The sequence below is a fragment of the Gavialis gangeticus genome, unplaced genomic scaffold (assembly GCF_001723915.1).
Source record: "Gavialis gangeticus isolate Ggan-Ray unplaced genomic scaffold, GavGan_comp1, whole genome shotgun sequence".
Taxonomy (NCBI): domain Eukaryota; kingdom Metazoa; phylum Chordata; order Crocodylia; family Gavialidae; genus Gavialis; species Gavialis gangeticus.
The window spans coordinates 122,253,080-122,268,701 of record NW_017729025.1 but is presented as its reverse complement, the minus strand read 5'-3'; the positions used below and the strand labels follow the sequence as shown (position 1 = coordinate 122,268,701).

General features: G+C 41.9%; 1 protein-coding gene across 2 annotated transcripts in view; it reads right to left on the bottom strand.

Moving 5' to 3' along the window:
* Positions 1–569: 569 nt before the first annotated feature.
* The window catches only part of METTL15 (methyltransferase like 15), a 295,007-nt gene continuing 279,954 nt past the window's right edge, over positions 570–15,622 (bottom strand). For both annotated transcript variants that reach the window (XM_019519499.1, XM_019519501.1), the window contains one exon: positions 570–1,209. In XM_019519499.1, coding sequence (XP_019375044.1) covers positions 764–1,209 — 446 coding nt within the window. In that variant the 3' untranslated portion in view covers positions 570–763. The remainder of the gene's footprint in view (positions 1,210–15,622) is intronic.

Below are 15,622 nucleotides of genomic sequence, written 5' to 3'. Positions count from 1 at the left end.
TGATGATCTGCTCAGGTCCCTTCCCACTCTACCAACTATAAAACTATGATATGGAGCAGGAGACTCATGCTTAGGGTCCAGAGGGCCTTTTCTTTGTCTTCCACAAACCCCACTTTTCAGTTTCTACTTTCTTTCACCTTTGCTCCTCATGAACTGTCATGGATACAGCTTTTTATAATAGGTATACAGACTTGTGGGTATGCTATACCCATTATGCAGATAGGTTCATGGGTTTACCATTATCACAAAATCATAGAAAAGTAGGGGTGGAAGGGACCTTAGGTGGTCATCTAGTCCAACCCCCACTTCGAGTTAGGATCATCTGAATCTAAATCATTCCAGAGACAAGTTTGTCTTCAAATCTTCCAGGGATGGAGCTACACAACCTCTCGAGGTAATCTGTTCCAGTGCTTAATTACCCTCATAGTCAGAAAGTTCTTCCTAATGTTCAAGATCTGTATGTTGAAACTATACAAAACAGTTGTGGCTTTGTAGCAGTCATAGAGCCATAAGAATCTTGCATTGAAAGGACCCTTTTAAAACAATTAGGATTAACTGGCTTCATTAATTTTAGAGTAATATATAATAATACCATGTGATATACAATAATCAAAACTAAAGACTAAACACAGAAGACATGCTTTTATAAGATTTCCATTTATTTTTACTTTTTCCATTTTATTTTCAATTTGCCTATCTCTACACATTCATCTTTCTCATTAATCAAAATTTTAAAAGCAGAAATATTAAAGAAAATACAATTTTACAACTTAGTAGCAGCTCTTAGTTTGGCAGACCGTGCTCTTGGGTTTTCTTTAATATCCATGGCCTGAGGAGTAATAACTTTTTTCTTCATAGATGTCCATTTTGAATTCGATGTTCTATTAGAGAATTCTTCATTATTTTCAGGTTTAAAGCGATTTTTTTTCTCCAGTCTTATTTTCTGTTGTATACTGAGGTTAGGTTTTTCTGAAATGTCTATTCCATAAAGGAAACGTTTGATTATGCGATCCTCTAATGAATGAAAAGAAAGGGCAACAAGTACACCTCCAGGCTTTAGAAACTTCTCCACTGTCCTCAGCCCTGTATAGAGTTCATGGAGCTCATCATTCACAAATATGCGCAAAGCTTGGAAAGTTTTCGTAGCAACATGTGTGGGTCTCTGAAGTAAGTCTTTTCGTGCATACAAAGCAGCTGCTGGAAAAGCACCTGTCATGAATTAAAAATAAGAGAAGCTCAAATTAATGTTGTGTCATTTCTGCTTTCCTGCAATGGAACTTGTAATCTTCTAGAAACAGTCTGATATTTTCACAAGCTCTCCATGTGTACTAGCACCCACCTTGGATGCTAATCTAATGACATATGCTGACCCAAGAGCAAAATATACTGGTTGATTGTACCTTTTTTCCTGGAGGAATTTTCACAGAAACTGCATCCTCAAACTCTTCTACATGCTACAATGATTCCCAAGCAAGAGGGAAAAACAGTAGGCAGAGGCTTCGGACCTAACTGAATTAACAAACATTCAAGTAGTATATTAAAAATAAGCAGGGAGACTATAAGGAGTGGGAAAAGAGATGAGTCAGAAAATACAGCTGTCTTAGAGGTCAAGAAATGTAAATTCTAAACTGTGAATTGTCAAAAGTTAAGGCAAGTTAGACCTTGCAATAGACATAAATGCAAATAGCGCAAGGTTATTTAGATGCATAACTAAGAGAACAAAGAAAGTGGGGCTATGATGCAGTGAGGATGTGTAAAGATTAAGGGTAAAATCTAGGCATGACAAGAACATTAAATTAATATTTTGACTCAGTTTTCAATAAGAATGATGATACTGACTATGGAGGAAAAACCTATATGGAAAACAGGAATAAAGTTATGGATATGGATATAAGCAATTACATGTTACATGAGAAACCATTTATTTAACATGGAGATGGTAGGGATAAGTAGAAGAATGGTAAAGAATTAGCTCAAAGCATTACCGTAACAGGTAGAGTTCAGGTAGATAGCAAAAGGTAGAGTAACAGGTAGAGTTTAAAGGAAGGACTAGGCTAGAGAGAGGTTACTAATGTTATTCCTAAGGGCCACCCCACCTTCCCCCACACACATATACAGGTAAAGGTGTCACGGGATCTAATGTGCAATGCACATAATTGCACCTCTTACCATGCCACACATGCGCAGCAGGAGGCATGATTGTTGGATCTCACATTAGATCCCATCACACCTTATTGCTGGTGCACCAGCAAGATCTCATAGTTAGGACCCTTCTCAGTTGAGGTGCTTCCCAGATGCAGGGATGCCCCACATGGCACCACAGCTGGGGATTGTGGTGCCCCCAAGCCCTAAGGATCACAGCTGCCTCAATCCTTAGGATCTGGAGGTCTCACACTAGGCATGGTGCACCCTGCAGCTGATGTGCAAATTGAGCTGATGTACAAAATGTGCTAAAGCTCAATAGCAAGAAGCTATAAAATTAGTACACATTTACGAGGTATAACTTTATAGCTGGCTGGAACTTTTTATGGTGCGGTAGGTATTTTGCATGTAGCTGGTCTTGAGGTAACTGGACAATTTGCCAGTTAAACTGTAAAGTGTAGAGGGGGCCTGAAAGATTATTCTTGGAACCAGTGTAATTTAACATTTTTATTGATGACCTTACCATATGGCCCATAGGTCAGATCTGGCCCTCTGAAGGGCTTTGTCTGGCGTGCAGTGGGTCCCTCAGTTCCGCCTGGCCCAGATGGGGAAGGCAGCCTGGGCCATTGCACGTGCGGCTAGTCCTGGCACACCCAGATGCAAAGCGGGGCTAGGGTGGCCAGACTCCATTTCCCACTAGCCTCAGTGGTGGCGGCTCCTTCTGGCTGCTGCCACTAGACTCAGCTCCAGTGCTTGAACACCCAGACCTGTCCACCCACACCCACACCCACTGTTGGGGATGGGGCCCACACCAGCAGGGTGCTTGGCTGGGGTGGGGCCAGCCGGTAGCAGTGTCAGGGAGGGAGACAGGAAGGTGGGGCCTGGGAGACCCTGGGATCTTTAAGTGGTGACAGCATGGGGCCAGGGGCAGAGCCTCAGTTCTGTGGGCAGGGATGTTCAGGGAGCAGATTGCTGCTCTGCTGCAGGACTGGCCAAACGTTATCACCACCCTAAGATCCTGGGGTCTCCATGGACACCAGCTGGGACCCACACAGGCAGGGCCCAAGCCCAGGCTGAGCACCCACTCCCCACTCCAGTCTTGCCCATGCCAGCCACGATGAGTGGCAGCAGCAGGCCAGTATCAGTGAAGATAAAGGTTGCCTTCTATCCCAAGGAGGGGCTAGAGATGTTGGCTGACTTCATGACACTGCCTAGCTTTAGTGGCAGCGGTCTAGGTGTGGAGGCAGCTATCACCAGGCAGAAGCTTCTGCTGAGCATCAGGAAAAAGAGGGCCCTGGTGTCAGGCAAAGCCACACCTCTCTTGCTTCTGCTGGGGCCCTTCTTGCTACGGCTGCTTGGAGCCCAAGCCAGGGATAGCTCGTGGCTTCTCCCTGCTGCCGCCACCCCACCAGGCATTGGTGCCTGAGGTGACCTGGTTGTGGCAAGGGCCCCAGCTGATCTGCCCTTGCTGAAGCTGCCACCCACTACCAACCTGGAGCAACTGCTGATCTGAGGTTCCAGCCCCGCACCATCTCCCTGCTCACCTGTCGCCACATACCACAGAGGGAGTTTTGGTGACACTGCATTGGGAGGGGGTAGGGGAGGAAGGCGGGATACTGACTTGTCCCATGACAGCTCTGCAAAACTCCCTATGTGGCCCATGGGCTCAAAAAACTGCCCATCCCTGACTTAAAAACTTTTCTCACTCTGCTCCTGATATTTGTGCTAAGGACAATGTTGGAGGACATTATCAATACAGAAGTAAATCAGAATATCATGTGGGAAGAACAGAATGACTTTTGGGACTGGGGTAATAGAATCAAATGGCATTCAATAGTGTCAAATGCAAGGTTCTGTACTTTAATGCTGCTAAAAAACTTTTGAAGTTAGCTGGGATCTCATCATTTAGAAAAGGACCTGGGTCAACAGTAGGATGACTCAAGTTGGCAATATGATATGTCTGAAAAAAGACAAAGACAAGCCAGAAACAAATGAGATTAATCTAGGCATTTTCAGGACAGATAGAGAAGTAATAGTGGCATTGTACAAGGCACTAGGTGAGATTAAATTTGGAGCACTGTATAAAATTCTGGCCACTCAAGTTAAAAAAAGATTAACTGAAACCTTAATAGATGTGGAAAAGGATTATTAGAATCATCAGGCAAATGGAAAGCCTATCTTAAAAGAAGAGATGAAAAAAGCTTGGCTTGTTCAGTCTACCAAAAAAGCATTACTTTGTAGAAATAAGTTAGGGAAGGCATAAAGAGTAAACATCAGAGAGAGAAGTATGTATGCTAAAGGACAATGCTGGAACTAAACCAAGGGGGTAAGCTGACCATGAATTAATTTATGTTGTACATTAGAAGAAGGTTCCAACCATCAGGACAGTCAGATCTAGCAGCCTTTCAATGTGGCAGAAAAGGCAAAAAACCTAACTGTCTGTAACCCAGAACTCAGTAAATATAGGAAAGAGATTATAAAACATGGTTGCCTGCAGTAACAGGGGATAGGACATGATGGACAAGATGAACCACCAGGACCATTCCAATCCTATGTTCCTGAAGATAAAATACAAAATGAGAGCTGAATCAGACAGAGTAGATGGCTTAAAATTCAGGACAGCAAAGACTGTACATCTTCATTAGCAATGGCACCAATTACATTCATATGTAGATGTCAATATATATGCATGCTTAATTGCTTCTCTTGTATTACTGAAGCAGATAATATACATAAAGCATGGTGCAACAGAAACAATGTGTTGCCTTCTAGATTACTGTGAAATTCAGAGAAGTGATAGCATTTAATTAATTACACTATTTTATTTTAATTAAACACTATTTCTAATTTAAAGAAACAAGACAATAAGAACATCATCATCATTCTTAATGAAAAGCCTTTCATGTTGATCACATGTACAAAGCATATATTCAAAGCTTAGTAACCTAATTGTGACAATACTGCAAAACTATTTTATCCATTCAATAAAACATTAAAGGAAGTATTATTTCCTTACAGTACTTGCAGTTCAGTTTAATATTCACATAACTTTTTAATAAAGAAATGATAAAAAGCTGGCTCTCTATCAATCATAAATCCTTTTTAGATATTTGACATACTGGTAATACAGTACATATGAATATAGTTAACTGTAGCTATTGAATAAGCTATAATTGGGGACCTACTTAATTCACGTGCAGACACAGACATTTTCATGGCTTGTTCATGGCACAAAGCTGATTTTGTAGGCATTTCCTGACAGCCCTGCCCCTCACTGCTGATTGGTGGAGAGGCCACAGAGTGAGGGGAGGGGGAAGGAGAGATGAGAAGGTGGCTACCACCTTGGCTGCTGCTGCCCTTCATGCTGCCCTACCAGCTAGTGTCTTCCCCTCCTGGGCAGGCTGTGAGGCAGTGAGGACCCTGGGCTCTCGCTGGGGAGTCAGCATTTTATTTTTATTAAGTTTTTTTAAAAGTTGATTTCATGGAAAATTGCAGCTTTTGTGGTTTCTGCGAAATCCATGAAATTGTGAATTAAATAGGTCCCTAGCTATAAAGTATCCATTTGAATAACGCGATCAGTGTTGCCTTTACAATATAAAGTTATATATTACCACACTCCTATTATTCTCTGTTTGCATCAATGGTACACATTTTTCATGGCAAATCCTTTATATAAAAATATCAGATGTTAATTAGCATTGTTTATCCCTAAATTAGCTTGTACAGTGAATCAAGAATACAGATTTATTGTAAATTACTATGGGACTGATCTTGATCCTATTATGTATTTTAAGAATATAAAAATGCAGATGTACTTTTTTATGGCGGATCACTCACTTCCCACTATGTAGTAACTTCTCTACATAAGATGATACATTTTAGATGGAACAGAAATGATGAAAAATTGATTTATTTCTTGTTTAGCTGTTCCCCATGTTCCCACTTTTCAGAATAGTGACACTGTTTGGATTAGGACAAACAGTATCTGTAAGAAAGCAATTCTAATGTCTACTGTTGGGTTGTCAGCATGTGTAGGAGTAAAAGTGTTGTTTATGTGACTTCTGCTCTTTCTGGATTATATTTAAGATTTTTGTGGATAAGAAATCTGGAAAGACAGTCTATGTGAAGAGGTCATGTTAAAACAAAAATGCATTCAAGAAAAATATATCCTAACCAGTTTGCTTGATGTTAACTAGGATTTGGGATTTAAATAGAATTAAATCAGTTGAAGATATGAAAATAGCAGTGGAAATTATTTGATCAAGCAGTATGTGGGCGAGGAAGCATTCAGTCTGACATTACCTGGTTCATGATGAACTGCTCTTGTACTAGTTGCCCACAGCTTGCAAGAATCGTTCTTGTTCAGGAGTGAAGATAATGTTTTGCTGGATTCTAAGCATCTGCTCCTAAATTTTTGCTCTCTCACTTTCTCTGTCTCTTTTGTTTAAAGAAAGTTAAGAGGGAGCAGTTGATACTGTTTCCGTCTCAGGTAGCTACATAATGTCAAGTTAACGTGACTGTGTCAGTGCGTGACTGTTGGAAAAATCTCGGAGACCAACTAATTTATATTGTCTGTGCAGACATTTCTCACTTATTCCCTAAGGATTTATACCATTCCCCTTACTATTGTGAAGAAAAAGGTGACTAAGATAGGTTTTTTTCAGGGAGGTTTTTTAAGGTATTATTCATTTTATACTAGTCATTCTTATATTCTCATTATATGAGCATAGAGAAAAGGGCTGGAGAAACCAGAGATAAAGAAACAAGGGGAAGTGAATTACCAAAAAGTGTTACAGGATTTTTGAATTTGGCATGAATAAAAAAGCCGGTTCAGAAAAGTGCAAGTTATAATATTAATGCATAAACAGAAGGAACTGATCTTTGCAACAAGGTTGGTCACTAAATTATTATAGAAAAAGAATGATTAACATATTCCTGTAAAAACAGCATCAGTACAACTGCTATATATGCATTTATATATGGATGCACTGAATCTTCTGCCCAATAGAGCTGAACAATCTCCATTTCAATTAAACCAACAACAGAGTAAGGCAAGGTGCCCACAGTAATTGCAGTTACATTCATATCTCCAAAGGTATTTGGGCACCAATGAAATCAGTGGGAAGTCAAGTGTCTTTGTGGAGCTAGCACTTAATTAAGAGAAACAAAAGATCTTCTGGCCAATCTGGGATTGGAGACAAACAACAGATCTGGAGTTGGAGGCACAGACATTCTTGAAGCAACTAGATACTAAGCCAAAATTTATATAAGAGAAGGAATTAGTCCACAAAACTGATGTGGAGAAAGTAGATGGATATGGGTAAAACATATGTAAAACAGCTTCTAGTAGGAAATCATATGAAGTCCTTTTCTGAATTTTGTGATGAATCAGACCTTCCAAAAACAGTTGAATGGCCATAAATGCAGTTGCATCAAGTATTAGAAAACCAGTTTGGAGCTAAGGCTTTATTCACCTGTCTAGACCCTAAAGAGAAATTTATACAAAAGTGCATGCCATTTTTTATTTTTTTTTTTTTATATCAACAGTTATAATGTCTTTAGCACTGTAGAAAACCATGATATTTGACACACCAAGGCTTGATGTTCCATCATTTAAGATGTGTGCTTTGGGTTTAAAAAAATAACACCCCAGTTAAGATGGCTGTGTTTGCCAGCAATGTCAGAAACACTTTGTGAAGCCTATAGATTCTATTGTACAGGACAATTAAGCTAATATGACATTTCAGGTTGTTATGACTCCATTGTATATCTCTGATAAAATTTGGATGTAAGCAAATAAAGGTGTTTTGCTGAGCTGTATATCTGAGAAACTGAGGTGGAATGGTGAGGTCTCTGGACTGATATGACCATTAGCTACTGGTGTAATTTGCATCGTCTAGCTTAATGTAAACGTTAATGTAATATTTTACCCACTCTCAAACACTCAGCCAGAGCATGGACTTGGCATGAACTGAATATGCAGAATTCTTCCTCTATGCAGGAGCATTTGATCATCTCTGCTAAGGAAGAAGAGCAACACAGTGGCAAAAAATATAACAGCAAGAACAAATATCAGAATCAACAATTGACTTGCAAGAATCCTAACACCTGTGACCATCCTTGGTGACAGTATACCCAGACCTGAGTAAATTTCAATTAAAACAACTTAGAGCTCCTCCAGACATCACAAAACCATACAACACAAGTAACATGAGCAAGAGGGCACACCAGTCCCTGGGCACTTAAAGTATGCTTGCCCAAATACTGCAAGAGTAGAGGACTGAGTCCAGACATGAGAAACTTTTTAGGTAAAAGCACAAGAAAAAACACAAGTCCTATATCTTTTCTGCATAGAGAATGTCAACCACAGAAAGGGGCTAGGGGTGTGCGAAGCAGGCAGCATTCAATTTGGATTTGGTCTGATTCGGGGGACAGTGATTTGATTCACTGATTCAGATCACTGCCCCGATTCGATCTGGTCAAATCTAAATCTGAAGATTTGATTCTGATTTGGAGAATCAGCGATACAGCCATAGACACAGCTTTATATGTTTTTTCTACGTACCTTGAGGTACCATGCATGGCTCGTGAACGCAAGATGGTGAGACAGATGAAGCATCCCACAGGAGTGCAGGGGGAAGGGGCTCTCCACGCACTTGACAGCAGACCTGGAAGTGAACCAGAAGTACTTCTGGTCATGGGACGTTCCATCCGCTCCACCATCTAAGCATCCATGAGCCATGCCTGGTACCTTGAGGTACATAGAAAAAACATATAAAGCTGTGTCTATGGCCAAATCATTGAATCTCTCCTAATCTCTCTGAATTGATTCAGAGGCTTCTAATTTAATTTGGAGAGATTAATGGGTCTCCTGATTTGATTCGGATTCAGAGATTTGGCTGCCAAGTCAGGCCACATCTCTTCCAAATTGAATCAGTGACCGAAGTATTGTACAGCCCTAAAAGGGACATATTCTCTGACCTAAGGAGTTTACAATCTATACAAATTCAAGATACATGATAATAATTCAGAAGGCGTGAAAGTGAAAAATTTGAAGAAAAAGAAAAGCATTTGGTGGATGAAGAAAATAGGTGTTCCATTAACAGAAGACAGTTTGAAGGAGTTGGAAGCTGCATTCAAAGAATGAAAAATTAGGATTACAATGACATGGTCAGTGTGAGAAGGTAATAAACAGGCTTAACTTGGGAAGAATGCCCCTGGGGCAGTCCTTTCTTTCGCCCTTTCTCCCCTCTTACCTTTTGCCTTCAGCATGAGAGAGCATGCAGCAATATGAGGCCAGGAATGTGTCATGAAGTACAAGGTTTCTGGAAACTGTAGTTCTCTAGAGTGGTAGTATATTTTGCTGACGCTGAGGGAAAAGCTTTCACCCCATTTTTTACCACTGAAGCCCATGCTGAAAGGGCAAAAAAATAATTCTTGATTTTGGCAGCAAAAATTGGGATCAATTCTCCCCTCAGCAGCAGCAAACTTGGCTGCCACTCTACAAAACTATGATTCTCAGAATGCCATGTGATTCATAACACACACTGTCTGTGCCAGGTGCTTCTTGCAACCACTAAGTGCAGGCAGAACAAAGGACAGGAGGGCAAGGACCCTGTGTACCATCCTTCTGGCACCCCTTCCCTTATGCAGCATCCAGGACATGTGCTCTACTTACCCATATTACATTACACTACTGAGGTAACATTATTTACTGACTATTATTATTATCACACACGACCAATTTTAGATAAAACTGCATGTACTGCATTTCTATTTAATGGGGCAAGTTTAAACACACCAAAAATATCAGATAAGTAATATTTATATTACATTTTTATGATTTTCAAAGGTACAAGGAGCGACTCCCCCTGAAATTCAATGAGATTTATCCCATGGAAAGGTGTTACGTTTCTACTGGGAAAAGTCACTGTTCTTCCAGAAGAAATTCCAACAAATAGGTGTTCATTACATTTTCTTGTGGAGAAAATGAGAAAAAAAAAGATACAGAGAACATCTAAGAGAAAGATGTTCCACTTTGATGCCTGAAAGATCTTCCCTGCACCAGAGTTTCTCTTACTAGACTGAGCGCCTGTACATTTTCGCTTGACTCTTCTATAATTGGGAGGAGTCAAGCAGTAACTTCCCCTGTGTCTTCCTCAGACCAGGGGAACTCTTGGCTGGGGAAGTTGTGGGAGCATTTCACTGCCGCTTGACTCCTTCCATGATAGGGAGGTGAGCTGCCACTGTTCTCCCAGTCTTTCCCAGACTGCAGTCCCCCAGACCAGGGACTGGAAGGAGTGGAGGAGCAGCTGCTTCCTAGTGCCTTCTCTACATGAGGGGTGACCCGGTCTGGGTAAAGCGTAGAGAGCAAGGGAGAGAGGGTATCGACAGACTGGAATACCTGTACATTCCCTCTCTCAGGAAGATTTCTACCTATAGTTAGTTCTCTACATTGGTAGTGGTAGAAAAGAATACCCGTCCATGGCCTTAGATGCCTAACTCACTTAGATTCTTCAGAAAAATTTATCTTAGGCATCTGACATTTATGCCTCTAAGAATCCCATGCTCCTTTAGCATCTAACATTCAACTTACAAGTTCTGCATACTGTAAAACCTCAGTTCATTTTTCAAAACAAATGCCTACTGAAAGGAAGGGACTAGATTCAGAGAAGTGTTAGGATAGGATCTTACAAGAAGGAAACTGACACTGATTTTTGAAAGCAAAGCATCCTTATTTCATTAAATGTATTTGTGACAGGGGGCAACTCCTGGGCCTGGTCACAATACCGGCCTGCCCACCTGTCTAGGGCAGTTTGCCCTGTCTTACCTGCCATGACTTCTTGGGATAAACCTGATGTAGTAAGTGGGAGGCTGCCCATTTTAAGACCCTGATGTCAAGGGGTTTACACATGGCTCCGACCTTCCCTTACCGTGACCCATACCTCACAGATGGCATAGTAAGTTGATTATAGTACCCGACCAGAGCCGGGTCAAACTCTTCCCCTTGTTGGGCCTCTATCACTCTACTCTTGCACTCTGCCCCCTCTCACAGGGCCTTACTCACTCTACTCCCTCTCATAGGGCCTCTTTTGTACTACCCCTCATTCCGCCACTCTCAACCCGCCCTACTCTGTGACTTTGTGACCTTCAGGCTTTCTTACTTGCTCTCCGTCCAGTCCACACGCAGCCCTTTAGGTGCCACTGTGCACCCTACTTTACATGGCCACCGGCCTTATGCCCCACCCTGGGCTGAACTCTGCCACTAGTTCCTCGCCAAGCCATACATACTTCTGTCCCCTCCCGCTGGGGTCTTGGGGTCTTATACCCCACGGACTCAGGTGCCTCTCTCTTGGCATACCTGGTCCAAATATCAGCTCTATTCTACTTCCCACTTGGTAGTGAGGGCTGGGATTATAAGGCATCCCTACATATCTTTCACTTGAGAGGCAACTGGCCTAACATTTCTGGGGAGCTACCCCACCACAGGTAGCTCAACCAGGCCATCCTTCCCCAGCACGGTGCAGTTTCAAGTTATATCCAGGACCGAGAGCTACCTGCCATCCCCACAGCTCATGCCCTTACCTCCAAGATGTTCCTGAGTAGCCGCTTAGCCGGGTGGTGTCTTTCTGGCTGCCAGCAGCAGATTGCTGCTTCAGCCTTGAGAGCCTAGATCTAAAATGGAGGCTACTCCCTCCTCCAATCCCAGGGCTCTTCTGTGGTCATGTGACTGCCCCGTTACTCCAGTTCACACCTGTCAGCTGCCCTGCTCTGGCCCTTAAAGTGACAGGCACCCAAAGGTGCTCTGTCACAGTATTGAGTCTAAAAATAAATTTTGATTTGAAAATGGAATCCCTGAGCTTAAAATTGATGGTAGTTTAAAATTTGAAAAAAAACAAGCTGCTCCTTAATATACAACAGACGTGTCCTAAGCAAAATGAATAGCTTTCTTTTAAATGAGCAACTAACAGTTATAAACACTAATAGTTTGGTTAAAATACTGAGTATTATTAGATTAAACCAAATAATTTAAAAGTAAAGATGGAATACATCTAAAATATCATAGGAGACAGAGGTTCCTATAGCAGTGTTCACAGGAACACAAAGATACTCCTTTTTGAAATGTATACCTTCACTAAGTCACTAGATATATACAGCTCTATGCTCCCCCATAATAGTTGGCCTAGTTTCCATTTACAAATAAGCTTTTTCTTCAACAAACCTGAAGGCTCTTAAATCATACCTCTGGGCCTCTTTTTGAATTTGTTTACAAAAGATTTTAAATAAAAGCCAAAGTTTCTTGAAATAAGGATTTACCATTTAGTAAAAGATCTAATACAGAAAAGCTAATTTCCTTTCTGCCCTGATCTCGACTAACATACCATTCACTTATTTGAAACATTCAAAACTAAGTGAAAAATATAATAGATAAAACATACACTGGTAAGACACAATAAAATAGGGTTTTTCTGGCTATAGTTTCCATTATCCTGCTAGTCCTATACTGGACTTTCCTTTTCATGATACTTATTAACAAATTTTTATCAGTTGTGAATTCTAGGATTATGTTTTATATATATATTAGTAGTTCACTGCCTGTCAGGAATGACTGGGGGGGGGATGACAGAGGAGGGCAGAGGGGGCTGGGATGGAGTGCCGCCACCTAATGCCCCATGCTGCTGCTGCTCTGCCTCTTGCAGGCAGTGGGGTGGGGGAGCCGAGGCCAGCGCTGCTGGTGTTTTGTCTTGTTTCATTTTGTTTTTAACATCTGGAAGTAATAGTGCCTAACTCCTGTTGATTTCAGGAGTCAAGCGCCCAAATGCCTTTTAGGAAATGTTAAGTGACAGTGAAAAGACGGGATGGGGCGGAGCAGCGCTCCGCCCCATCCGGTCCTTAGAGTCGCTTGCAGGAAGCAGGGTGGGGGAGGTGAGGCCAGCAGCCCCACCCACTATCTGGTACTCGGCACAGCTTTGGAATCATGGTGGCGCTCCCCCATGCTTGGAGCATTCTGATTGGCTGTTTCCATCAGCCAATCAGAGTGTGAAAAAGCTTTATGGATGGACAGACAGACAGACTTAGGCTTTTATAATATTAGAATGCTGCTTTTAGATTCCACCCCCAGAGCTGATTCCCACCTCTCAGAACAAAAATATATTTCCCAAGTACCACACAGTGTGAATCAGGACTAAAACATTTTCTAAACTTGCAAATGATTTGCTAGAAATTGTTCATTTCTGTCCCAGAAAAGGATACCTATAAGGATTAAAGACAGAACGAAGTTCTAGAATTCTGGTCAGAAGCTGGATGCAAATCTGAAGTTCTCTATAAGGATCCACCCACCGCCACACAAACTAGCAAGCTGAGGACTCAATTCAGTTTTAGAACAATCACCAAAAGCAAAATACTAGCCCTAACATTTGTAAGAAGCCAAAGCCTTCTGATTTTTCTCTGATATTGTCACACTGCGAGTTAAGATAAAGTGGATAGACCATAATCATAACTAGCCTTACCTTCTCTACCATGTTGTTAATCTAACAGAGCTTTCTTCTTAACATCAAATACAGTAATCATGTGAAAAAATATATAGTTTTATTTTCTAAATCAGCAAAATATTTAATGAATCTTTTGTTTGTTTGCTTACTTAAACTAATAAGGCTCATACAAATGTTTACACTATTTCAAAAGTATTTTAAAACCCAAATAGATTTCACACATTTATATCCACTGGGAGGTAAAGAAAAGGAAGAAGAGACCAGAATAGGAAGCTTGAGCTTTCAAAACTTAGGGTTACATGGGAAAAAGGTGCAATATTACTCACTTGTACCAATTTGTGGATGTTTCTGCTGTTAGATGACTTTTTAGAGTGTGATCTTTAACAATGGGCTTTGATTTTACACCTGCAATACTGCTCAGGCATATGATGAGTTGGATATCTAACCTATCAGATTGTGGCAATATATAAACATCTAACTGCCTAATATAAACATTTAGAACTATTCTAAGTATAATAGACGGCAACTAATAGAGGTATTCTGTATATGTTGTATTTGTTAGCATAGAAGGTCATATTATTTGATCAAAACATTATTCTTCACAATTGAACAATTAAAAAAAATGTAAAAATGTGCCTTTTTTCTTTAATTGTTTATTCTAATAATTAAAGGTGGTTTTCACTGTCACTTAACTTTTCCTAAAAGGCATTTGGGCGCTTGACTCCTGAAATCAACAGGAGTTACGCACTATTACTTCCAGATGTTAAAAACAAAATGAAACAAGACAAAACACCGCACTTTACCAGAAGAAGCAGTGCACTACTTTACCAGAAGCAGCAGCATATTACTTTGACTTGGCTCTGCAGTATCTGTAAAAATCGAGTACTTCAGTGGGGCTTTTTGGAGCTTTTGGCTAAAAGCTGATTCAATCAACTATTAGATAAAAGTGCCTGATCTATACAGATACTGCAGAGTCAGGTCCAACTAAGGCGCTGCCTCCTCTGGGCATGTGCTGGGATGCGTGAGGGAATGTGCCAAGTTTGAAGTAAAGTACTGCTTTTTGCTTTTTTAACATCTGCAAGCAGCCTAAAGTGCCTTTGAAGATTTGGGCATTTATAGACCTGCTATGGGAGGCTGGGGAGGATGGGAGTCCTTTAATTAGAGAGCTGTGCTAATTAACACTGCCTGAGAATCATGTGCATCAGCATCCCCATGCTGAAAAATGGCAGTGGGCCACTTTAAACTAAAGCTCCTTGCTGCCATTTTTCAGTGCGGGGATGCTGATACACGCGATGCTTGGGGGCTGCTGGAGCGTGCTGATTGCCATGATGGATTTATAGCATGTCGGAGCAACCTAGCTGCACATCTATAGGAGGCCTTTGAGCTTCTTAGAGATCTGCTTTATTGGATGTCCCATTTTATGTCATGCCTTACCTTGATTGCAAATACTGCAGAAAAAAGATCTGCCTTTCTGTAAAATCATTTGGTATGGTATAGATCAGGCTTGTTGAACATATGGCCTGCAGGCCGCCATGTGGCTTGCCAAGCCATTTTATCTGGCCCAAGGCACCGCCACCGCTGCTGAGCGTGAAGCCGTGGCGGTGGGGCAGTGGCGAGGTGGGGAGGGCCAGCCCGCGGGCCCCAGCTAACAGTGAGGGGAGCTGCTTATCCCCGCGGGGCTGGGCTCATTAGTGAGCCGGGTCCTGCTGCCACTGCCCTGAGGGCTGCGTGGTGCAGGGCTGCCCCAGCCGCGCTTGATTAGACGAGTTGGGGACAGCGTGTGCAGCTTGTTTTCTGGCTCTGCCCCTTACCCCAGCACATGGCTGGGGGAGCTGCAGCATGGCCCGTGCCCTGCCTGCATGCGTGGTGGACAGACGCACGAGGTAAGTTCCTGCATGGAGCTGGGGGCGCCTCGGGGCTGGGCCGGGTCAGGGCAGAGGCAGGGGTAAGTTCCTGTGCACAGCTGGGGGCGCCTCAGGGCCAGGCCA